We start from the raw sequence: 26,575 nt of genomic DNA on the forward strand, positions 1-26,575 counted from the left end.
ATAAACTTTATAGTGGACGACCATGCTTGGGGGGGGGGGGGGGGGTGTAGCCCTAGGTGAGTGGCCTGCTTATTGCAGGAAATTGTGGCTCTCTTTCGACAGTCTGGCCCAATTTCCAGCAGCCAAAGCAGGTCCTTAGGGTTGTGGCAAGTCAGCAGAGCCTCCCGCTGGCCTTCTGTTGGCTGCTGTACTTGTGATCTCTTGGGTTGTTTGCGCACCCCCATGCCATATGGTAGAGGGAAAAGAAAAATATAGTTTCACTCATAATTAGCGAGGCATTGACGTGATAGTTAGAGCAGTACTATGCGGATTAAGTATCGCGTATTCACTTGCAGTATCGATTGGAGTGAACAATCGTAGAAAGAGAGAGAATTGTAAAGAAATAAGATACGGTTAGTTTACCCGTACGTCCCAAATAAGGAGACACTGAGACATCCTTGACAGCAATCACAATGTGGAGACTAAAGCTGTGCCGTCATAGTTTGTAAAAGTGGCGCTTTCCAATTATTGATGGCGACAACCATTAGTACTGTCGCACCTGCTCTCTCAGGAAGATGAACCAAGAGGTGTGTAGACTTGATATTTGTATAAAACAATTAATTTCAACGTGTACATTAACGATAACCAGAAACAAACAAAAGTAAGTAAAAATAAAACAATTAATCCGCCTTTTGCGATGCATTGTGGCGCCATCGTGCGGTGGCCACGAGAAACAATTCGGCAGGCGCCGCTGCGCGCCGCGACAGCCGCCCCACGCGAGACTGGCGACCAAACAAGCAGCGTGGGCGACAAGACCGAAACAACGTATACGCGCCGTCATATTTTGTCATCGTCAGCTAGCCATCGAGCACGCTGGTGAATGCTTTGTACCCGGAGGTTTCTTCAGCGTGACAAATGGCTGGAAGAAAAGCTTCAGCAACGCTTTACAAGCTGCTCCTTGGCCTGGAACCGCTGTACCTGTGGCGTAAAGTGAATAAGTAATAAAACAGTATGAGTACGCACAAAAACGCATGACTCGAATAGGACATGAGGTGTAGTTGTTAGGGCGAATATCACGTTTTACCACTGCATGTCTTGCTTTATGGTGTGCCATGTGCTAGGCGTACATACATATAGAGGCAATGGGGAGGCCAACAGAATCCCAAGTTGCATACGTTATTTACCCACATAAAGTGTGTGTACATCTACAAAAATGCAAAAACAAAATGGACAGAATGACCGAAATTGATGATACCCCCTGTTTGTGGGGCGCCTGTCTTCCTGTTAGAACGCGCCGTGGTACGAACATAGCGGTCGACCGCGTCCTGTTTCTGAACTGTTGCGTGTACACAAACAGCGTCGATATTGTCGCCTAGTAGGGACGGCAAAGAACACAGTAGCAATACTGTGAATGACGAAACAAAATTTTATTGGCAGAACCTGTGCCCAGAAAAACAGGCTACATCTAAAGCACGACGTTAGCGGCGAACAGAGTCGGCGATCGTCGAAATCTGATCAGCGGGTCAAGCGCGTCAGCTTTTATACATAAGCCATCGAACGCTCGAGAGTAATCGCGGATGCCCGCGTGTAAACCAGAAAGTTCTACACGATTCGCGTCGCGCATACATGGAGTCAGATTACACAAGGTTCGTGACGACAGACAGCGGGTATCGATCGATAACATTCGAGAAACTTCGGAAACATGCGGGCGCGTCCTGCGCTGAGCGATAACATTTGTTTGACGGTGAAAAGCGGTCACCCGAAAAAGACAAACAAGTACACGTGTCAGTGTGAAGTCCAGATGTCTGTAATGTGTCCCACAGTAATACGCGCCACTCGACTCCAGAAGACGCCGCACAGGAAAAAGGAGCCTTAATACATACCGTACTACATCCCGATTCGCTGAACGAAAATAAAAGCCTCCTGCAAATCAATATTACTTTACTTTGTGCCGACAAGAGTGACGAAACGAAAACTAGCAACGATTGCTAACTAGAACTATCAGCCACTTCCACAGTTCACGCTGTTTCCCACGTCAGCCCGGCAGTGCAGGTGAGCTTGGCTCAGCCGGATAACTACGCCGACATCACGAGCATTCGCTGAGCGTTTATAAAGCGTCAAGTGTGCACGTTGTGAAGTTGCGAAATGACGTCGTTCTAGCGACGGACGCACAGAGACCATAGAAAAAAAAAACACTTTGTAACCAGGTCGCGCGAGCTCAGAGATCGTTTGATTCGCTGGCTCAAACATACATTTGCGTCTTCGTCGAGATTATCCGTACGAGTCAGTGATCACAAAAACAGAGATAAACTGCATATGCCAATGCTTACCTGTCACAAAGTGCAGCCCTAATCCAGGCTTCACGGCGCTGTCGATCGAGTTTTACCGACGGAAATTGGAAAATCCGCATTGCCCTGCTGGGATGGTCACGGGAGGTGCAACCGTAAACGAGACACGAAATTGGCATCGCGCCAAATTTCGATGGCAATAATGTTCCAAAGGCGTTTCATGCGCGCGGCAGCGAGAATGGCAAGGCTGACAAGTGAGTGATAGAACTTTATGGAGCTACGGTGAGGACGCGAACTCGTCGCGCGCCCGGCTAGTCCCATGTCGGGACTGGCAGGTCTAGCCCACCGGCCCGGTCACAGGCACGCCGGACAGTTAGGATTCGCTTGTCTAGAGCGGGGCTAGGCAGACAACGAGTCCCACTCCTCCTCGCTGAACTTGGGGTATCTCGACCCGCACTCTCGGAGCATGTGTGCCAAAGTGGAGGTCTGCCCACTGGGCGGGAAGGCATCGTCGCGATACACGTCGGGCCAAACCGTGTAGAACGGCAAGACACGGATATATGCCGGTCTGTAAGAGTCTAAGAGAAACGGATGGCGTCCTATTGCACTGAAAAGCGCAGTGCCTGCCACTGCCGTACTCCACTCACTCGGAGGAGAGAGTCGAGCCCAACCGTGAGCCTGCCAAATTGCTTCGGCCCTCAGCCACTAGGGCGCTGCGCATGTGCTGTTCGGCGTCGCAAAAGCGGATTTCAACGTGTACATCAACGATAACAAGAACCAAACAAAAGCAAGTAGAAATCTCATTTACTGAAACCGTATCTATGAGTGAACAGTAATAAAAGTCTTTGAAAAGCAAAGAGCTGCAACGAAACAAAAGCAGAATAAGACGAGCAAAGAAATCAGTGCGATTTTTGAACGAACTATGGCGATACATGTGTATATGCGTAACTGTACCAGTACCGAGGCCATGAAAAACAGCAGAGAAGCAAAGTCTAATAGTAAACCGAGCTATCTCAGACTAATTTGGGGTGTTCTTTTTCTGCGTGAAGAGAAACGACGGTCCGCTTTGAAAATGGCACAATGGGGAAATAGCCAGGCCAAATCAGGGCACGTATAGCAGAATGGAACTCGACATCGCAGTTTCGTCACTGCGACTTCGTGCTTGTTTCCCAAAATTTTCTGCTCCTCGGTGCGGAAGTGCAGGACTTTTTGGCTTTCTGCTATCACCTGTTCTACCTCTCGCTTGCAGCGGGCGTCTTTTAAACTGTTTCACCTCGGTGCAGGCTTACTGTGACCGCCACGGCTCAAAGGACTTTTCAGTTTATCCGGCAGGTTGAACGCTTGACGAAAAAAGGAGACAGTAAAGCACTCATTCCACGCGTTGCGTGATCCGAGAATAGCGCACATGAGTATGCCGTCAAGTTGCTACTGGTGTGGTGTTCAGTGAAGGTGGATAGTGGGGCATCAAGAGCTTGCTCCAATAGCCGCTGCAATCCTGTCACGCGAGGTCCTCGCCGGTTGACATGCCCGAGCATTCGAGGGCGCGCTCCTGTCCTCGGCCTGCTGTCGCGCTATCGAAGTGCTCGGGACGCTGGCGATCCTGAGCCGTGCCAGTGTCCGCAGCTTGAAACACCATTAGCGATGTTGATGACGTACTTGCTGCTGTACACAGCCGGTTATTCTGCCGCCTGAAGCACTCGGACTGGCGACGAGCCTGTGCTGGCAGCCATGCGGAGGTTGTGTTGGGGACCGTACACGAGAATGTTGGCGCACCGTTTGCTGACTACCAACGACTCCTCCCGGGATTGCACGGACTACAGCGTAGAAGCCTCGTCGTGGTCATCGTCCCGCGACTGCGACAAAGAGTGAACATAGGCCTGCGATGCCGAACAGCACTTAGGCGAGAATTAACACAACGAACACGTATAGAGAACATCCTACATACCAGTTACTGTTAGGATGCCGCGCTGAGTGCGTCATGTGAGCGTGGGTGAGTGAGTGAGTGAGTGAGTGAGTGAGTGAGTGAGTGAGTGAGTGAGTGAGTGAGTGAGTGAGTGAGTGAGTGAGTGAGTGAGTGAGTGAGTGAGTGAGTGAGTGAGTGAGTGAGTGAGTGAGTGAGTGAGTGAGTGAGTGAGTGAAGAAACTTTATTGCAGGTCCAGCGAGGACGCGAAATCGTCGCGCACCCGGCTAGTCCCACGTCGGGACCGGCAGGTCGAGCCCAGCCCGGTCGCGGGCACGCCGGAGAGCCAGGATTTGCTTTTCTAGAGCGGGGCTACGCAGAAGCGAGTCCCACTCCTCTTTGGTGAACTTCGGGTATGTCGACCCGCACTCCCAGAGCATGTGCGCTAGAGCGGAGGTCTGCCCGCAGGACGGGCAGGCGTCGCCGCGATACACGTCGGAGTAAGCTTCGTGGAGAACGGACAGATAGGGATATGTGCTGGTCTGTAGAAGTCTAAGCGAAACGGCTTGCGCCCTATTCAACTTGGGGTGAAGGGGTGGAAAGACCCTTCTAGACATGTAGAAGAATTTAATAACCTCGTTGTGAGTAGCGGGAACGTCTCTCTGGCCGTAAGGAGGAGGGGAGTCGGCGCTCCTTGCAGAGGAAGCGCGGTCGGTGAGGTCACGCGCAGCCTCGTGAGCAGACTCATTGAGGTTTGGGAGAGCACCCTCGACCGACCGTACGTGAGCGCGAAACCAGTGGATTGAATGATGCGTGAGAGCATAGGGACTCGAGCTGCTAAGAAGACGAGCAGTTTGCTTGGAGATGCAACCCTTTTGAAAAGCCCTAAGTGTCCTTTTCGAATCGCTATATATCTCGGACCCACGACCGTCTAGCAGGGCGAGGGTGACGCGGCTTGCTCGGCGACTCCGGGGTCTGAAGTGCGAATGGAGGCGTTATTGGAAATCTTGCCGCTGGAGTCGACCACAACGACGGCAAAGGTCTTCCCATCGCTGTACTCCGCGGCGTCGACGAAGCTTGCTCTAATGTCGTGTTGCTTGATCTGTTTGAGGATGGCTGCTGCTCTGGCCTTGCGTCTGCCCTCGTTGTGGACGGGATGGACGTTTCGGGGTACAGTGGCCACTTTGAACTTGTCTCGAATGCACTTAGGGATCGGGGTACTGACCATCGGGAATCCCGCAGGGTGGTAACCCAGCTCTTCGAGGATGCGTTTACCTGCCGCTGTGGTGCTCAGGAGAGTGAGTTGCGCACGTTCTTGGGCTTCGGCAATCTCCTCGGCAGTATTATGCACCCCCAGCTTGAGGAGATCCTCGCTATGGGTCCTGATGGGTAGCCCGAGAGCCCTCTTGACTACTTTGCGGATGAGAGCGTTGAGCTTGTCTCGCTCCGCTCTGAGCCAGTTGTACATAGAAATCGTGTATGTAAAGTGGCATAGTACGAAGGCATTGGTCAGCCTGAGGAGATTGTTTTCCTTCATGCCTCGGTGTCTGTTTGCAATTCTGCGAACGAAGCGGAAAGCGTTGTCCGTCTTGGCGTTGATCTTGCGGAGAGCCGTTCCGTTCCCGCCGTTGAATTCGACAAACATGCCCACGACCCGAATAACATCGACCCTGGGTATCACCCCGTCCCCCTCGTCACAAGTTCGAAGACTTATGCTGCTTTCAGAGACTGGCTTCCAATCTTTGGGTCCCCCTCCCTTCTCTTTTCTGTAAAGCAGAAGCTCCGACTTGGCGGGGAAGCATCGAAGTCCGGTGCGGCGGAGATACTCCTCGATCACGTCGATCGCCTCCTGCATGCCTTGTTCGACTCTGCCCTCGCAGCCGCCGGAGCACCATAAAGTGATGTCGTCGGCGTAGATGGTGTGCTTGACGTCCTCGACACGTGCACGTGATTGTTAAGCCATAAGAACAAACAGGTATCTCATTGTGTCCCTTTGTTCTGTCTTCGTCACTCAGTTGGCGTCCAAGCTCTGGTGCGATAATGTTGCTCACAGTTGAACCACCATGTTTGTACTGCTGATCATATTTATGTTTCCTGAAATATTTAAATTTCACCTGTGACACATACCATAATTCTTGTCATCGAGCTCGGTTATTCGAAGAGGCGGACATTAGTAGTAGAAGAAATCAAGACACGTATTCAACTAATTAACAAAAATTCACTATTCAACTTCTTATTTAGCTACATTACGGTACATATTGTGATTTGCGTATTGTAACCGGTGAGTCTTCCAGATGTATCCACTTTAAATAAATCTCCTGGATTAGACCAGTCTCAAGGTTGTGTTTGCTAAAAGAGTGGAAAGAAATACATGGGTGTTGAAGGTTCTTTAGTGCCTCAATGCACAACAGAGCGTTTCGTTCAGAAAAAAGAAAGTAAAAGAGCGACCTCTTCACGTACGAACGCTTTGATTTGTGTGAAGAGAGACGAGTGGCGGCCGACTGCCAGCACAGCGAGTGGCTTGTCGCGTTGATATGGACGCCGGGTCAGATCTCGTCGCTTCCACAATTCATCTTAACTCTGACACAGTGTGGCAACTTCGGCCACAGTGAGAGGGAACTTCGCGAGATGCATCTGAACGAGGTCATCGTCGATACCCTTCCACAGGTCGAAGACGTCCTCAACATAACTCGTAAATGTCTCACCAAGATGTTGTACCCCAGCGCCACAACATTGTTAGTCGTGAATCTTGCCGACGGCAGGGCGGCCGAAATCACCCAAGAACGACGCTTTGAAAGCGGACCAAGTCTCAAAGTCCGTTTCGTAGTTCTTATACCACAGCTTCGCCACGTCCGAGAAGTAAAAGATGTCGTTTTTCAGCTACGTGGTATGATCTCATTGATTGTGCGTACTCATCCTCTCGTACCATGTAAGCCTGTCCTCGACATCGTGGTCATCTTTGCCACTGAGCACAGCGAGGTCTCTCTGGCGGAGCGCGCGGGAACAAACAACGGCCGTTGATGGTGCCGTCGGCTGACATGGCCGACGGTAGCGTGCGGAATCGGACTTCCAGGGTGCAGGCTTTGTGGAGACCCCCGCTCCTCCACCACTTGCAAAGAGGTTTATTCGACGTGGGCCGTTATTCCAGAAAGATCCGCCATGAAGAGCACTGGTGCTTCAATGCTGTCTGTCAAGCTCTGTCTCGCGCACCCTGTTGGCGATGCTGCTTGCGCTTCGGTTATTCTCTTATTCATTGCAAGTGAAACAAAAGCACATATTTAGGGCGACTTTGATGGCCCATATTGATGGCCCACAATTCATAAATCGCAATATGCGCCGAAAAGTTTTACATTGGGAAGTTAATTACTGAAGTTTTATTGACTTGAATGTGTGTTTGGATTTCTCGGGCAAGAAATGTCGCTCTCTCTGAATAATGCAGCTCAAAGACTGGAATTACGTTATATGTAACAGGCAATCTTTAAAAGTTCCGCACAACTTAAAAATGATCATCCCGTATATACCCTGCAGAGCGTGGCGTCAGTCGGTCATAGCAGTTCGCGATGCGACAGCACACGCTGATTCTCTACCCCGCTGTCACTGCTACCGCTCCGCAGCCGAGTGCGCTAACCACTGCGCCACCGTTCCATTGGGGGCACCTAAGCAACTCTTGTGACGTGTGGGTGCGGGAGAATTACCTGTCGCTGAGTGTATCGCCGAGGTATGTCGCTGAGTTTAGTGTCGGTGAAACGTTGCTGTGTTTTCAGTGCTGCTGCGCCACGTTTCCGACGTTAATGCTGCTTACGAGCTCGCAACAACGCAAGACGACAAACCGACCATATCGCGATCTCTCAGCTCAGGTTTACTTGTGGAGTTCTCAATAGTGTTTCACGTGCATTGCGTTGAATGTTCTTGTTCGATGACACCACTTTTCAGCACGAGGACACCACTTTGCCTAGCGATGACAATACTTTTGCTAGTGGCACCGTCGCGTTGACACTACATTTTCTCATCGGGTTCGAAGGCGAAGTCTACCTCATACTCTGGGGGGATGTTGTAGTCGTCGTCCGAGGAGTGCCTGCAGCGCTGTGCACGTTATTCCTCGTCGTGCATCAGTTTTCACGACGGCGTATGCTTGTCCGGGACAACGCAAAAGGCAGAGCAAGCAGCTGCAGCCACTCGCTCTTCCATCTGGTGAATTACCCGCCAGGCAGAACCCCACCACGTGCACAGGCTCGAAGATATTCATCACTGTCGTCTCTTTCAACGGCCGCAATTTAACGGTGGCGCAGTAGTTAGCGTACTCAGCTACGGAGCGGTTGCAGTGGCGGTCATGGAGTGCGACCGAATCCTCACCATATCCACTGTTTTTTAACGCGTAAGCATTTTTTGGCGAATACGCCAGCAAAATCTGTGTCACACGAAACGTGAAATGCCTTGTATAAGAGTAATGCATAAGTTGTGAAGGTAAGATATTTAATCGTTATATTAGTCAAAATAGACATAATTGGTAGCTTTACAAGCGATAAAGAACAACTGAAAAAAATGATCAGAGAGAATACCCACTTGATGAGATTTGTCCATACCCATAGAGATACATAGGGCTCCATAGATAGAAAATGCATGAAGAAGCCTATGGTAGGCGTGGATCAGCTGAAATCTGTGGCGGCGCTAGGGTGAAATTTCGGGGTGGCTCAACTTGAAATTTGTGGGTGGGCCAACTGAAATTTCGGGGTGGGCAAACTTGAAATTTGGGGGTGGGCCAACTTGACATATGGGGGTCGCCCAGCTTGAAATTTTGTGATGGGGCAACTTGAAATTTAGTGGTGGGCCAGCTGAAATTTCGTGGTAAGCTTACAGATACTCAGACAACTCCAGCGGGGTTTCTGCATAATTAGTTTATTTAGATGAAGGCTTAAATTGTTTGCCGTTTTTATGCCGCAGGTTTCCGATGACAGCGTGGTCGAACAATTAGCAATGTAATGCTCTCGCGTTAAGATGATCACCTCGCATATACGCTGCAAAGCGCGGCGTGAGCCAGTCATAGCAGTTGGCGATGCGACCGCGCTATCGAGGTAGAGTGTTCTCTTTCTCTATTGTACCGTTCGACAATTGGCTGAGAGGTAAAGCCATCGGAGGTCGCTTATGTCCCCTTCTGTCACTTCTCTTAAGCCAATCAGCCCTGAGCAGCAACTTAATGAATCTGTCACACTCCTTTGCTCAAAAAGGTGTTACACAAAGAAAAAGTCAGCGATAGCTTTCTTGTGTAATCTGCTTCTGATGCCCATGCCATCCTTGAATCAAGAAACTTTATGACCACATCAGCACATCAGCAGATGCACGAAGTGGCAATCTCGTTGCCAACCACAGTGCTGAATGATACCATGACACACCATATCTTGTTGTTCTCACTGCGCCCCCCTTGTAGCACCCTCCCACCCACTTGCATATCCCTAGTATCCCCGCTGCAACTTCCTTGCTATTGCTTTACTTCTAGCACCGCATCGAGAGGACACAGGGCTTCGGCAGCACAGGCACAAGGCTTGCAACCATTCGTTGTCGTCGTCCTTTTCGAAGCAGTGCCTGCTGCTCCTTCTTCTCCAGTACAATATATATATTGAGCCGACAGGCTCAATATATATATATATTGAGCCACTCACCTAGGCTGTCTTCCAACTACCCTATTCATTGCCTCCAGACTCCGTGTCACCATCTTAACACCGTCAAAAGTACGCGACTCATTGCCGCTACGCTACTCAAGTCATTCTTTCAACTCATGTATTTTTGTTACTCGCACACTCACCGGCTCTTCTAAAACGAAAAACACGCGCCTGCGGCTCCTGTGAAAGCTCTCTAACCTCTCGCTCCCCCAACACCCTCCTAAGTCCTTCTTTTGTCGCCATAGAGTTAAGGAAGGCCGGAAGAAACATTATTTTACAAAAAGAAAACAAGGCGAGCGTGGTTGGGCCCTTAGTACAGGACGCCACTGACGCTAAGGGCTCGCTGGCTTTAGTCCAGGAGAGCCATTGGCTCTTCTTTCCCCCGTCCGCAAGCCATGCTTCCTACTGCCCCTATTTATAATGAGTTGTTGTGCATGTAGGTACGGGCTAGTAATATGTGAAAGCCTTTTTAGGCACTCCCATGTGATATGTTGTAGGGTGGTATTGTTAGAACACCATGGACAGACGTTCAGAAATCTAGTTGGGTTTATTTTACTGAGTTGATGCAGGTTGGGGAAGCTGTTTGTTTAGATGTGTCACCAGTCCCCACTCTGCTGTCTGTTAAGGACCTTGTGTGGATGACTGTAGACTCTGCTTTCATCTCGTTGTTGTAGAAGAATGTCACGAGTGATTGGATGAAGTTCAGCGCTCGGCTCAGCCGCAGCTCTGTAGTTGGATCCTCGAGCTACGCGGTCTGCCGCAAGGTTACCCTTGAAGCCTCCGGGAGCCGGACACCAAATTATGTAGTGGTGTTCTGTCAAGATACGTCCTATAATTCTGCGTACTATTTTGGGTACCGTCCCATTGAGAAACTGGCTACATGCCGTCTGCGAGTCGGGCAGTATGACTGCCGACTCGTTTCTGTGTTCTGCTTCTGCAATGGCCATAGCTATTGCAGCCGCTTCGGCCGCACACGTGGACCGAGTTACGACTGTGGCCGTTATGATACGTTGTTTTTGGGTAACCGGCAGCATGTGTCTGTCTAGTGGCTCTGCTAGCGTCTGTGTAGCACGCGGCCGAACCTTTCCCGAAACGATTCCGCAGGGTTACAACACGTGCTCTTCTACTGGCATGGTATGTCGGGTGCATTTCTTATGGTATCTGTGCCACCGCGATATGAGATCCCGTGTCCCTGTCCAGTAACACTGTATTCTCGTCGCAGTATAATGCTCGTGGCGTGAAGGCCAGCTTTTCTAAATATGCACGTCACTGGTTGGCTGAGCAGAGCCGCTCACTTTGAGCTATGAGGACCACGCTCGCGTACTCCTCAAAGGTGTTGTAGATGCTTAGTTTCTCAACTTTTTTGTTGTAAGCACTTTCGGGGATGCCAAGCGCTGCCTTGGAGGCTTTTCTTATGATTGTATCAGCTTGTTTCATCTCCTGGTTTGTTAGTGCTTGGTACGGAAGTGCGTGCATCGCCCTGGTAATTATCAAGGCGTGGACCCAGCCTGATGGTTTCTACTTCAGTTGGCTTCAGTGCTAGCTATCCTTCGTTTCATACGGACTACGTTCCCTGTTGTTGCTCTCAACTTTTGGATGGTGCGTGTGGTGCCTCCGTTCTGCTGTACACACATCCCCAGAATACGCAGTGTTTTCACCTCCATGACGGGACGTCCACACAGATATATCGGTATTGGTACAATATCGTTCTTTCTCGCGTATTTAGCCCTGATTCCGATCAGCTCGGTCTTCTCAGGTGAACATTTCACCACTGCTCCGTCCGACATATAATTCAGATCCATGCATACCCAACCAAGCAGGCCCTCCGTGTAGCGTAGAGACGTTACTGAACTATTTGAATTTCTCAAAGTAAAATGCGTCAGAAAATTCCTAAGGTACGACCTACACGACCTACAGACATGGTTGCGTTGGAATGAAATTTGAATATGTGAGAAAAATATTCAGTTACGCGGAAACTCAAACACAATACCCTTTTCCAGCGTTTCTACCATTAATAGAGCGGCGCGCCTGGTTCCTTGCAACGCCATCCAGATGGCGCTCGCCTCTGCGCTTCCGCGGCCCACGCAAGAGGCCGCGTTTCTACCCGAAAGCACGCCTTCGTGCATAGCGTTCGCTGCCAACGTTTTCCGGTAAACATTACGGTTACATAAGCTTCAGTTGCCGGGAATCGTCAGTACAAGTCGCGGATTTTTCAGTGATATCACGTTCCACTCTTAAAGGCGAAGGTTAAGCGTTCTCCAAATTTTTTTTTCTTCCGCATTCCCCCTCTCCCGCTCTTGTCTCCCCGTCTTAGAAAGCACCCCTATGGGTACCGAAAGACAGCGCTCACTTTTTGTAAAATTAGCGGCTCCCTTTCCTACCAGCCGCCACCGATACCGACCGCACGTGATTTAACTGTACTAACCAGTTAAAACTAATCTGCCGAGGATGACGCGGCCGCCTTTGACGAAGATACGTCCTCCTATTTAAACATTGGACAGCTTTTCTTAGGCACCTTATCGCTATTCATAACCTTTATAACACAGAGCATATAGAGGCATACTATAGATAAACAGTAAAAGTGAAAATTCCGCCAGCTGCCCATCTGTTTCTTTGTAAAAAAAAAATCATGTGCCTTTCACCTTACCGGTCTGGGAGATCATTTTGGTGGAATGTAATCTGTGTTATGTAACATTTTGCGTCATGTTGTGCAGTGGTACATATGTATCGAGCACGTGAAGTATAGAATCTCTTATATTATTACCACGACGTTTTCCACAACTCTATCGTTCTGCGTGTTCCATTTGCGCCGAAACACGCAATGAAAGAAATGAGTTCACGTGCTGGCCAACGGGTGATGTGTGCTAATACAATTCGTCTTCGCATTGTGTACTTCAGCGACCACGATGCCTTTATGTGATGCGTTATCACGATAACTCTCGCGCCAAAACTACACAACAAAGGAAAGGTCGCGCTAATTGTTCTGCCATAGTGATAAGAAATTCTACCTTTCAATGCTTGGAGAAAACCGGTCATAGCTCAAGGACTGACTGGCGATAAGTGTTGCGATCGGTCATTGTGAGGATTTCAGCGAAAAAAAAATATCTTAGTACCCAAGCCTGCGTTCCCAGCTTGGCCACACGCTGATGACGTCAGTGATTGGATATGTCAAGGTAGAGTCACAGTACGCCACCATTCCAGTGCAAGTACAGTCGAGGACACGAAGCACACTTTTGTCCAGTCAACCCGCGCTCGCAAAGAACAGGTGAGCTGTCGTTCCAGGCTTTCCCTTGAAACTACAGGGGCGATAACAGGTCTCTTATTGAGACAAGTGCGTATTCTGTGGAGTTAATTCCGCATTTCTTTTCTCAAGGATCTTTTTTCCCTGTCTCTGTGTATAAGTGTTGCTATAGATTTCTGTTGAATATCTTCCTTGGGACTTGCGTGGCTCATGCTTCTAACAATAACAAATACTACTTCGCGCTGCAGTAGGTCCTCAGTGATTCCGGCAGATTTTTTTTAAGCATGAAATGCTTATGGCTCCCATTGTCGGCGATTTTCAACTGACCTTGAGTCAAAAGCCAGAACCGTTATTGGGACAAGTTTGCTAGGCTATAGTTACTGCCCAAGCAAGTTGCAACAAATATTGCTTCCGAGTTCTCGATAATGTTCCTTCACAATATCACTCTAGCTGTAACTACTAGTACGCTGAAGGTTTATCAGTAATTTACAATAGCGAAGTTCAAAAACCAGATACAAGGAACGACACACTTAGTTGTCATCTTTTGGCGCTGAGCGCTAAGCGCTAAGCGCCAGCGGCCCGTGAGTTCCGCGGCGCAGATTTTGCGTCTTCTCGAGAGATGGCGCCACGCAGGCGCTTCTATCCATCGCGGTGGCTTGGCGGTTATGATGTTGCGCTGCTAAGCAGGATGTCGCGTGATTAAATCCCGACCGCGCAAACAGCGTTCTGATGGAGACGAAATGCAAAAACGCCCGTGTCCAGTGCATTGGGCGAACGTCAAGGATCCCCTGGTGGTCAGAATTACTGCGGAGTCTCCCGCTACGGCTTGCCTCAAAACCAAATCATGGTTTTGGCATGTAAAACTACAGAATTCATTCTTCTTCTAGCTTGGCAGTGCCCTCTGTCTCCCTGACCTCTTTTGCTGCTTGTCGTGCGGCCTTAAGCCGGTTTCCTATTTGAGCTGGGCAGCGCCGACATAGACCACTGCCTAGTATGGCGTGGTGCAGTGTCGTGTGGCGGGGTGTGGCGTTGGGCACATGCACTACACCCATATTAAGATTGTGGGTAGTGTCATCTCCAACGAATTTCCTTTGCCGGTTGCCATTTCCTACTTACATTTACTCTCAATTACGGGAGAGCCAGTAATTTTTTTTACTTACATGCTACCGTATTAGCATTCAGAAGGAGCATGTTTTCTGTAAGCCGAGAAGTCTTTCCATGTCATGCCCTCCAATAACTCTGCATTTTCACGGCTATGAGTTCGATCATTCATTGTTTGATATTTCGAACAAGCGCAAGCTCTGTTGTTGCCACTCCAACTTAGTTTTCGCCACATCTAGCGTATATTTAGCGCGTTTTATGACAACAAGACGCATGTTACAGACATCACGCTTTTTTTCACTTATCTCCTTTTAGTGCTACAAACATCGAGTGACGCTCTTGCTGCTTGCGCAGCACTTCCGGTTCACCTCCTGAGGCGGCCGGGAATGAAATTCAAAATAAATCAGAAAAAGAAAAGATTAGAAAGGAATGGTACAGTACAAAATTCATGGGTTTCATTGTAGATGTAATATGAGAGCAAAGTTTAGTTACAAGTTGAGTTACTGAAGTGTCCGGAATAAATGTAATTAATTTGAAATCACCGATTACAGCACACCAAAACACGGAATCGTAGACTTTAGAGACCCGCAACGTCAGCACGAAAGCGGAAGTAATGTCGTAACTACTGACGTCATACACAAGAAGGTGGCATATTAGTTAACCGGCTAATTAATGGAAAACAGTTGCCTGGCATAGACTGAACACCTGCCTAGAAGAGCGGATGCGACGTGACTCCCTCCTCTCTCGCTTCCCCTCTCCCGGCGCGGACCTGCTCGCTCGCTCGCTCGATCGCTTGATCGCGACAGCTGCGCGCGAGCTCTCGTTACGTGCTCTGACATCAGCACCGGAGCGGGCGCGTAAAGTGTGGTTCGTGCGCCACTCGCCAGGGGGCCACGCCCCGCCAAGTTGCGCCCGCTGCGATTGCACCTCACCCTCCCTCGTCCGCATATCGTGCTAGGGGAAAGATGTTCGCTCGGTTAAACTAAAGAACACCAACGCCGAAGTGCGAGTGCCACTAAGAGATACCTAAGTCAACAAATATGGTCGCCTAGAATGTTTATCGGAATAACAAGAATATTTTGTGAGCTATGGTGGGTTTAAAATCTTATTTTGATTGCATATTTCGCTATAGTGGAATGGCTAAAATTGTTCTTTTCATCGCGAATATCTGTTGGGCTGATGAGATTATTGTTACAGCTGGTAACTTTCCCAGCACATCTCATATTGGAATTTTTTGAAAGGCAGAACTAGCCGGTAAATTTTTTCCCGTCTACATAAAAAGAAGTATCTTCGCTTTGTCTTTACTACATTTACAGCCTCAAAGGCAAATTATTACTTGCAGATTACCAAACAATGCCTGATTCAATATAACTGACCTCCTCTTTTCTTTCCCTGAATTTCCTTGTAGCAAATTTTTAACTGATATACGTACAATTATGTTTGAACGATTCTAGCATATTTTTAACGGTACTTTACTGCAACTGTTGCAAGAAAAATCGCGCCATTATTGTGCTCCTGCCCTTAATTAACCACCACCCAACCCCAGTGCTTCGTTGCTTGTCTCACGCCAACGTATCGCCAATGTATAAACATCAGATATTCACATTAATCAGTGACACAGTTCTGTCTGAGGTTGTCGACAAGCATTATGCTAAAAATAGATATTGATTGCGTTCCAGACGTAATTACGAGTCAAAGCCATCCATATTTGTGTACCATCGACATACGTGGTGTCCTTAGCGTCCGCAAAGCCTCCATTCCCGAGAAGCCAGAAGGGTCCAGTAGTGTCTTGCCATGCCAAAGGAAAACGAACTCTTGTGGTACTTAAGCGCTTCAGCAATACATGATCAGCCAACATGCATGTTGCACAGAAACGTAAAAAGCTATAACGCACTCAACTGGAACAACTTCTAAGAGAAGTTTTTATTTACTCATGGACAGTGAATACTCGTATCAAGGAGATGCTGTTGTTTCCTATCATGTATGTGCCTCCTACTCTCGACTGGGAAATGGTTAAGACATGGATAAATTATTTAAATTGATAGCGAATAAATTTCAGAATATCCGTGGCCTTGGCACTGTAGAACGTAAAATTATTCTTTAAAATGAAATCAGTCAAGTCACATTTAACGAGTAATAAACAAATTAGAAGTACACAAAAACGAAAAGATAGAATTTAGGAGGGCATTCGGTTTCGTTCCATAAGAAATATTTGAACAGCGGAGCAAACGTCCCTGTGGCAGAAACCCAAAATGGAGGCCCCAAAGGTAAGAAACATCAATTATAATACTGGGGTGTTACGTGCCGAAGCCACGATTTGATTATGAGGCACGCCGTAGTGGAGGACTCCGGATTAGTTTTTACCACGTGGGGATCGTTAACGTGATCCTAAGGCATGGGACTAGTGCGTTATCGTCGAACGTAATTTATGTCATTGAACGTGATTTCCAGCGAATTGGAATGCCTATTACAGCGAAGCACATCGCCGATTTATACATCTAGCGGGTCAAGTAATTTTTGCGAAAATATAATCTGTGGTATGTTAAACCTGGGCGAATGAACGGGAAGAAAATAATTCTGGATCGATGAAAATTAGTTGAGGACGGCCTGATGGTAACTCATATAGTATTAAGAAAGTCTGGACGGTCAGAAGGTGAAATGGGCATAAATTTGTGGGGATTCACGCTTCAAGGTATAATACGTCATTTGTAACGTATTTTGGAAGTCCTAAGTACAAACGTAGTGCCTCTCGTTCCAATAAAAGTAGTCGCCAAAGCTTGTATGATGGCACACCTGAGAATAAAACACAGGCAAATTCGCTCACGTCCTGTGTGGGCAAACTCATGGAGCATGTTGTGCTAAGGAGACTGACCAACTATCTCGATGATAACGGCGTTCTGCCCCCTACAATGTTCGGCTTCCGGAGAAGTTTGTCTACACAGGATGCAATGCTCCAACTTAAGGATCAAATTAAAGATAACACAAGTCGGAACACCGAAGGTATCCTAGGATTAGACCTACAGTTGACAGTGTTACCCACGAAACAATACTAAACAGAATACATGAGCTAGGGCTAGGCCAGCGAGAATACAATTATATACGAACTACCTTACTTAAATAAAGGCACACATTAAGATAGGAGACCTTAACTCCGAAGAACTACAGATCGGAAGCGCAGGTATGCCCCAAGGTTCAGTAATATCAGCGATGCTGTTTAACATGGCTCTTATCCGACAACCAGCAAAGCTACAGAAATTCGATGGCCTCAATCATACCATCTACGCTGACGATATCACCCTCTGTGTGAGCGATGGCAACGATGGACAGGTTGAAAACGCCTTACAACGTGCAATAGAAGCAGTTGAACAATACCTAGCAGGAACCGGACTGGCGTGCTCGGCAGAGAAATCTGAGCTCCTCATTTATGTACCATCACGACGTGGTCGAAAACCACGAAACTATGAGGAACGAAACAATCCGCAAATTCACCTAACTACGGCAGTTGATACGCCCATACCCAAGGCTGACATGATCAGAGTATTGGGCCTCTTCATTGAAAGTAACGGCTACAATTGAGAAACCATACGCAAATTAGACAATATAACATCGCGAATGATGCGGCTACCTAATCGAATAGCCAACAAACATACTGGAATGAAGGAAGGCTATCTGCTTAGACTATTCCAATCATTTGTAGTAAGCAGAATAGTATACGTGGCATCGTACCTACGATGGTACTCGTCAGAAAAATACAAATTAGACTGCTTAATCAGAAAAATCTACAAGCAAGCAATCGGACTCTCAATCACCACCAGCAACGATAGATTACTGCAGTTAGGGAACGCCTGTCCAAAACTAAAACAGGTAGGCAAATGTTGGATCGCCTAGGTATAAGGTATCATACCCAACATGTCGTCAAAGTAGATATGCCCAGACACATCAGAGACATGATAACCATCCCTCCAATACCGAAGAATATGCATCCTACCCACCATCAATGTAGACGTGTAAGCAGAGCACGTAATATACAGAACAAATTCAGCAACAGCAAGGACACCACATTTGTAGACGCAGCTAGATACAGACAGAAGCGCGCCTACACAGCAGTGGTGATAAATTACGAGGGAAAATGCACGACGAGCGCTACAGTCAACACGCCACACGCAGAAACCGCAGAGGAAATAGCTATCACGCTAGCCATAGCACAAACACAATCGGGCATAATCATCAGTGATTCCCAGCCGGCCATATGAAGCTTCACCAACGGTCGAATCTCCCCAGAGGCCCTACGACTCCTAAAATTAGCTAATAACGGCGACAAAAGTGTCGATCTCATCTGGACACCCGCTCACACACTACCAGACGGTAGCAATGAGGCGGCGCACCGCATAGCTCGAGAGCTTACGGACCGAGCCTCCGTTAGCCCCGCCTCACCGACTACCGATGAGTGGGAGTGGGAAGATCGAATGAGCAAATTTCACGAAATTACACAACACCATAGACTGCAGAGGCGCACATTCCTGCCGCCGCACCCAAAATCAATCAGTCTGTCGAATGGCGGCAGTTACAGACCAGATCCTATCCGAGTCCAGGGGCGCTATAACGTAAAACTATTCCAAACTTTCTATTCCAATTCTGCTATCAGCCCTCCACGATTGGTGAAAAACTTTTTTCGACCACCCCCACTTCACCTGTCTGTCACGCGACGTCACGAAAAGCGCGATAGTTCCCCATCTGATATGATGTTTACAAACTGATTATGCATGATTTGACAGAAAAAGGAAAAAGAGTTATTTCTGATTCGACCCCTTTTCGCCATTAGCCCTCGGCTATTGGTAAAAAGTTTTCGGGCTGCACCCACTTCACCTGCCTGTCACGCGACGTCACAAAACCGCACAAGCTCACCGCGTCAAAGTGACGTGTACGCGATAAAGATGCATTAATATGCCGAACAAAACTGAATTTTCTTCGGAATAGCCGCAGGCTGCCCCGTTCCGAAAGTAATAAAAGATGGCTGCCGCCGATCACTGAGACGCTGGCTACTCGCACCTGCCGGAGAGCATGGGTGTATTTGCGTATAATAAAACTTCTTGCGTGGCCGTGTAACGTTTTCGAGCCCTTTCGGCACGTTTACCACCTCATTCTGCCAACTCTTCTTTGCTGAGGGTCAGTTTTAGCGTCATTCTTAAGCTTCCGTTGCATGCTGCCGTGATTTTCGACCAGCCGCCACAAGCTAAGTAAGGGAAAGCCGACCAATCGCAGACGCCGGCACCACCCTCTTCATCGGGTTATCGATTTTCAGTGCACTGGCTCTGCCACATCGAATCCCTCTCCACTTGAGCTTTCTACTCGCCTGTTGTCAGCCAATTAGGTACGACAAGCCGCTCAGTGTAGGCAATGTTATTCGTTTTTCAAGCAAACAAAAGTGACCTCCTATGAACGAGGAGAGCGTTTTATTGGTGTGTTCAGACAACCATGCGGGTGACCGTCCGGTGCTTGCGTCGGTGGTTGCGGAAATTTGACGTCAGGAGATTGGAATAGAAACATATTGGAATAGTTTTACGTTATAGGGCCCCAGCTATCATGTTCCTAATACACCCAGATTTATGCACGTCTGACAAGTGCAGACATTGCGACCCTAGAGCCACCCTGGAACATATCCTATCGGAATGTACGGCTATAATTCGGTCATTCCAGTGACGCAGGCGGCGCCACGCGGCCCTCCTCCGAACCAGTCACCCAGTGATAGAAAGCTGCGACGCACTTCGGCGGTTCGGTCTGGCGGTGTGCATGGACACGCCGATTTGTAAAAAAGAGAATAGTTATCACGTATGCAACGTGCCACAGCACCCAAACCGCGCCGTAGCGAGTGTTCTCTGTTAAGGTATCCTTAAAATGTACTTCAAGACAGGCGTAACGACCTGAGGCACTGCAACCAGTTACGAAGCTCGTACTACATTTGCATGACACTGAATCGCCTAAAGAGGGGATTCCACTTGTCTACAGCGATCGAGCCGAGCTCTGCACAAGGAAGAAACAAATTTTAAGGGAGGTACCGAGTTACGAAGAAACCACTCGAAACGCACGTGCAAAAACGGGAAACCCGTTCAGGCACAAGTACTTTGTCCTTAGTGAAGCAGCTACGCTGAACTCCCGTTCCTTTGCTCCGCCATACGCTGCTCGAGCTCGCGACGAGCGTGATCCCCCCTGTACCTTACGAGTTTCGTAAATTGTTGTATTATGCAGCCGTCTTTTTTTTTGTTTGTTTACATTTCGAAATGCACTAAAGTTTGCTTCTTACTGCACAGGAATAATTTGTTGAAAACAGGAGCGCTTGAAAAAGAACTAACGTCTGTTACCGGTATGCGCTTGCGTTTACTAAGTGTTTGCGAAAGCAAAAATATATGGCTTCATGCCCGTGAGTATTTTCAAAGGTAGTAACGACATCCTGACCTTTCCAGAGCCTGTACTTTCACGTACTGCGGCGTTAACGCAGTGCCGTGGGCCCTTGATTGCATTCGTCTGCAGGCAGAGCGATTTGACACTGACCTCGGTTTCTCTAATGGAATAGTAAGCTGTCGGGCTAGTTGTTTTGACATGTTTTTGCAAAGGGGAGCGCAGAAGCGTTGCGGAAAAGGGAGACGTGGAAAGGAAAGACGCTCACTTGCAACTAAGTATGTTTTCAGAGGCAGAACGATTTCACACGACCTAAAAAGGATCGGGAAAAAACACAGCGTTGACCTCATCTTCACAGCTCCTCTGAGGCTTTCTCGGTTGTGCGCCTTTGCAAAATGGCCACAAGAACAAGACCTGTGGAAAGAAACACACGAAACTGCTCGCCTCCTGTGCTACCGAAGTGGTATATAAGATGCCAGTCGACTGTGGGATACTTTACATTGGGCAGACGGGGTGCTGTCTAAATGACAGGCTGAGAGAACATTCTTCATTTTCAAAGGCCCTTCATTTTAAAGGCACCTTCCTGCGCACTGCAGGGATTGTGGCTGTAAGCCCCTTTTCGATAAAACCGAGATTAAAAGCAGATCCAAAGGCAGACTCGAAAGGGCAATCCTCGAGGCAGGCCAGATTCACGCTCGTGCTAATCTTGTTCTTGCTGTCGCCGTCTTTCAAAGGCGCACAACCGAGAAAGTTTGAGAGGAGCTGTGAAGACGATGTCAACACCGTGTATTTTTCCCGATCCTTTTTAGGTTGTGTGAAATCGTTTTGTCTCTAAAAGTATGCTTAGTTGCAAGTGAGCGTCTTTCCTTTCCACGTCTCCTTTTTCCGCTCCATCAGTGCATCTGACGTATAAGGAATTGACTTTCTTCGCCCTTGGCTGAAGTTTCTACGCCACCTCCTTTGTCACTCTCCCTCCGTATGTTTTTTTCGGAATGACTTTTGTGCAAGCCACTTACACGTGCCGTTGTTGCTATCACCCACACTATCGCTGTCATTATTGATGTAGTGATGCATGCCCTCTTGTTAGGCAAATTTTATACATTTATATAAAATGCAGACATTTTTTCTTTACAATTCTCGATGACAGCGCATGTGCAATAACGTTCCCAGTGGTTTGTCTCTGAACATATATATAGTCGCAAGTGAGCGTCTTTCCTGTCCACGTCTCCTTCTTCCGCAACGCTTATGCGCTCCCCTTTGCAAAAATCGTCTCTAATGGATTTGATACCGCAGCATATGATGTGACCGGCGTTGAACGTAGCTTCGCCTTCATTTACACACCTTTGCGTCTCTTTAGTGAGAGAGAAAGTGTGGTCTGCAGCGGAACTATAGGGCCTGACGTGTTTTGCTGCTCGAGATGCACACGCTTGCGAGATCACCTTATCACCGCCTCGGCAGCCATTCTGATCTACCGTCGCGCCGCCTATAGTCGCTGGAATGAACGAATGCAGGATAAAGGTGGTGCAGCCTCAAACAGCGACAGCCTCCGCGAGCGCTAGGAGTCTGCGTTGTTCAGCTCGGACCTGCAGCACCAACTCTTGGCCGTCCAGCGAGCCAAGGAAGCCTCCAAGCGCCAACAACCCTTGGCCGAAACCTACGCGGGATCCAGGCCCACCCCAACAAATCGCAGGGCACTCAATAAAGTTATTTGAATGAATGAAATTCTAACATCGGATGAACGTACATTATATAGCATCAAAAGTGGTTATCTCTCCGCATAACCGATGTTCCACTGCTCAGCTTGCCCAAAATGTGAATTCCGCAAACTTCTTTTGTCGCAAGATATTCAATATGCGGCTGCCAGTTCCAGAGATCCGTTATAGATAACTTCAAGGTACTTCAGTGACTCTGCTTGTGGGATATTTTCTAGGTTATAGTGAAACCTTCTGTGTACTAGGTCTTAAACGGAGAAAAAGAATAGCGCACTTATTAGCATGCATGTTTAAGAGGAAGAATGCTCGGGCAGGAAAGCTCGGGTGCTCCTATATAAATACATGTAAAATGAGAATTCGTTTTTCTCGGGAACTACTGCACCAAATTTGGCGAGGTTTGTTGCATTTAAAAGAAAAACATTAAATCTAGTGAATGTTGCTTTCGAACTTTTGATTTAAGTCGTCTATTTTGTTTTATTAAAAATTGGAAAAATCTAATATTTTCAGAAAACATAACTATGATGTTTACAACTCTTTCCCTCAGCAATGAAAAATGATATCACAATTCTATGAATTGCATCGAATAATTCATCTAAAGCGGACAAAATTGATATGTTACACATAAATCCAAAAACTTCGTTATATATAAATACAGCTTTCGCGGAACGCTTGTGCACAACGTAACAAATTAATGTAAGATTAAAATGACATTTTCAACTTGTCCGCTTTCAAGTTCGAATGGATGCCGTTTACAGAACCACGATATCTGTTCTTGATGCAGAGCTATCAGTTTGTAAACTTCGTGCTTCTATATTTTTCGCACTTGCGAATTTTAAACAATCCTTTTAACAAAATTCGGGCCTTGAATCGAAATTCTTCACAATAGAGTTTAACTTTCTCTCTTACATTCAACAAATTTCATTAAAATTGCTCCAGGGGTTATCTCAGAAAAACGTTCTTGCGTTTTACATGTATTTCAATAGGCCACGTCGGAGTTCGGCCCGAGCTAAAGCTTCCTTTTATACGTAAGCTATCCAGCCAGCTTTCCAGTTCATTTACATACCAATGCAAAATTTTGTGAAGGGAGCAAATGTCACTCGCCATAGCAAAAAAAAAATGCAATGTCGTCAGCATAAACGTGTGTACTGATACCTGGCTGAACGGCGATTCTGCTCAGTGACATATAAAATAATATCGGTGAAATTACTGACCCACGTTCACGTTGCACCCCTCTTCTTTGCTTGTGTTTACGAGAAGAAAAGCCACTTGGAAAACAATAGAATTAATCTCTCTTAAAAAAATTTTCGCCCATTCTACAGTATAACCTGGAAAGCCATGGCTCTGCAAACGAGTTATTAAAGTTCCATGTTCAATACTGCCATAGGCTTTAGATATTTATGAGGTAACTAAAGCCGCATCCTGATCTTTGTGCCGGGCGTCGTTAATGTGAACTTCAAGGTCTACATGGGCGTGCAATATTTAATGACCAGATCTAAATACAGTTTGGCGGAGAGTCAACAACTCGTTTTAATTAATAAACCTTATCATATGCCCATGAAGCACCCTTTAAGTAAGTATCACTATATTTGACCTTAACGCAATTGGTACGAGATCGCATACCCTGCCATTTGCTTTTTAATTCAGGGAATAATTTTGGCGATCTTCAATTCATGTGGAATCCATGGCTTGTTCTCTCTTGCGATTTTCCTTTTCTTAATCTCAATTGAATGCCCTGATTTCTTTTCGACATTAGTGATTTTTATGTGTTTTCGTAGTAAATTAGCGATCCAGGATGTATACAGCCTATCACGCATCATGTGCTGAGCGTACATTAGACATCATACGTGTAAACTTGCAACTTCATTTGATCCTGTTAGTATGTACCGAGGTTGCGTGTCTTGTCAAATATTTTCAGTATTTCATTATATGTTGCCCTGTTAACTTTGTTTTGTTGTATGTTCTTCTAAGTTACCATTCGGAAATACTCGTCAGTTGAAGGGAACCTAAAGAAAATAAAAATATTGCAACTGTGTTAGTAAATTACTCTTTTACAACACCGCGAAAAACTACTCTTCATGCCACAGGATACTTGGCGAGCTCTAAGCAGCGCAAGGACGATTAGAAATGAAGCAATGCTGCGATAGAACGTATTACCACCCCCGAAACGCGTCTTCCATGAGGCGTCTACTCCAGCGCGGCTCCTCTCTCGCACTCCCCTCTGGACACACTGCGCCATCTAGCGGCGTTCACAAAACGTTCGCGCATGGCCTCCGAGATGCGTCGTTGTTCCCTCGCTGGCCGCACACCGAGCGACCTAACTTGGCGTGAAAGAGCTTCATTGAAGAATGACGCATACCCCACTTCATTCATGGCGCAACTCCCTAAAGCGTTGGAGAGAAAGACGTCCATTAACCAGTGCCGTATACCTAATGCATTCGTGGCGCAGCTTGCTAGTGCATTGGCTTCCTTTGCTTACAGTCACCCCTGTAACGCTAGTTCAATTCTGGCCAGCACAGGAGAAATTTTAAAGGCTTCGTTCTTTATTGATGATCTCGGGAAAAACAGGTAGATAAGCAGTGGTGGGGCATCAAACACGGCGTGAAGTAGCCCGAGCATGCTAATTTCATTACAAAGACCTTGAAATTTGTAAATTTGTGTGGCTTACCGGCATTCTAGCATCAGCACGAAATTCGACTAAGGGAGCTTTCCCTCCTTTCTCTGTACCATTAATCTACGTATTCACGCGAAACTGCAGAAAATCGAACTTTGAAATAGCTCTTATCAGTCTATCAAGATTTAGTTTTTTCTTTAGTGTCCGTTAAACAACTGATACTGTGTAAAACAAAGAAAAACTTATTGACAAGGCGCTAATAACGACCCACTGCGGTTTTCAGAGGCACCTGGTGATGATGCAACGACGAAGGCCAGCCCACCAAATGATCGACGGAGTTCCGAGATGCATTAACCTCAGCCCACGCGCGCTAAGAGAAAATCTCAAGTTCAGAGCGCAGAAGGGAGACGTCGTGCAAATAACATTTCCTAAGAGTGGAACCCATTGGTTGATGTACATCACGCACCTCATACTCAGGGAGGGACATCCGATGACCTCGTACGAGGAGTTCTCCAAAGAATGGCGCTTTCTGGAGTACATGGACATCAAGGACTGGACCTCGTCTCTACCACTGAGAACTTTTGCTACACACCTGCCGTTGCACAAGCGTACAATGACCGGAGAAGGCAAGTACGTCTACTTCGCCCGCAATCCATGGGATGTCTGCGTCTCCTTTTACAACATGATGACCAACGTTAGCTCCTTCGAATTCCAAGACGGAACATTTGAAGACCTAGTCGACACTTTTGTAAGTGGCAACTTCGGCTACGGCGACTATTTCGAACACGTAGGCGCGGGATACGCTCTCAGGGAAGAGCCGAACGTGTTCTTTGCGACTTACGAGGAACTCAAGAAGAACACACGCGAGGTCGTGATTAGGCTGGCCTATTTTCTGGGAGAGCAGTATGGCCTGGCTTTGGAAGAGGACGAAGCATCGCTCCAAAAATTGCTGGAAAGATCGCAACCCGATTATATGCGTAGCGCAGTGGTGTTTGACTTTAGCGGTAAAAGTATGCCCGAGTGGCAAGAGGCGCTCTCGCGGAAGAAGGTCACCTGCAAAGAAGGCTACGAAGGAGACGAGAACAAGTACTCGTTCGTGAGGAGTGGCAAAGTAGGAGGCTGGAAGGATTACTTCACACCCGATCTGCTCCGGATGATGGAGAATCGGATTCTGGAAGCTGAGAAGGAGTCCTCCTTCATGGACCTATGGAAGGACATTCGAGCTGAAGCGATCATAACCATGCTGAATTCCGAATAAATGGTTCTACTCGCATTCTGCCGCGCTGTGCATGGTTTTGTGTTTGAGTACTCTCGCATGACAGAATTATTTTGCTAAAACGGGCAACCAGCTCTTCAAATTTATGGATTTAATAAATTTTATATTGGACGACCACGGTTGTGCTGCCCTAGGTGAGTGGCCTCCTTATTCCAGGATATCATGGCCTGCTGCCGAAAGCCTGGCCTTCTCCAGCAGCCGAACGTTCTGAGGAGGGCCAGGCTGAGGGTTGCCTGAGGGTTCAGGCAAGTCAGCAGAGCCTCCCATTGGCCTTCTGATGATTGCTGTACTTCTGGTGTCTTCGGGTTGTTTGTGCACCTCCATGCCATGTGGTAGAGGGAAAAGAAGTATAGTTTCGCTGTTAATTAGGGGGGAATTGATGTGATAGCGCAGTATTATGCGCAGTAAGTCTT

General features: G+C 47.5%; 1 protein-coding gene across 1 annotated transcript; it reads left to right on the plus strand.

Moving 5' to 3' along the window:
- Positions 1-12,933: 12,933 nt before the first annotated feature.
- Positions 12,934-26,295, plus strand: LOC129380062 (3-beta-hydroxysteroid sulfotransferase-like). Its single transcript, XM_050172867.3, has 2 exons — positions 12,934-13,090; positions 25,170-26,295. The coding sequence occupies exon 2, from the start codon at positions 25,182-25,184 to the stop codon at positions 26,142-26,144; it is 963 nt and encodes a 320-aa protein (XP_050028824.1). The 5' UTR covers positions 12,934-13,090; positions 25,170-25,181; the 3' UTR covers positions 26,145-26,295.
- Positions 26,296-26,575: the final 280 nt, after the last annotated feature.

This window comes from Dermacentor andersoni, chromosome 3 (genome assembly GCF_023375885.2).
Source record: "Dermacentor andersoni chromosome 3, qqDerAnde1_hic_scaffold, whole genome shotgun sequence".
Taxonomy (NCBI): Eukaryota; Metazoa; Arthropoda; class Arachnida; order Ixodida; family Ixodidae; genus Dermacentor; species Dermacentor andersoni.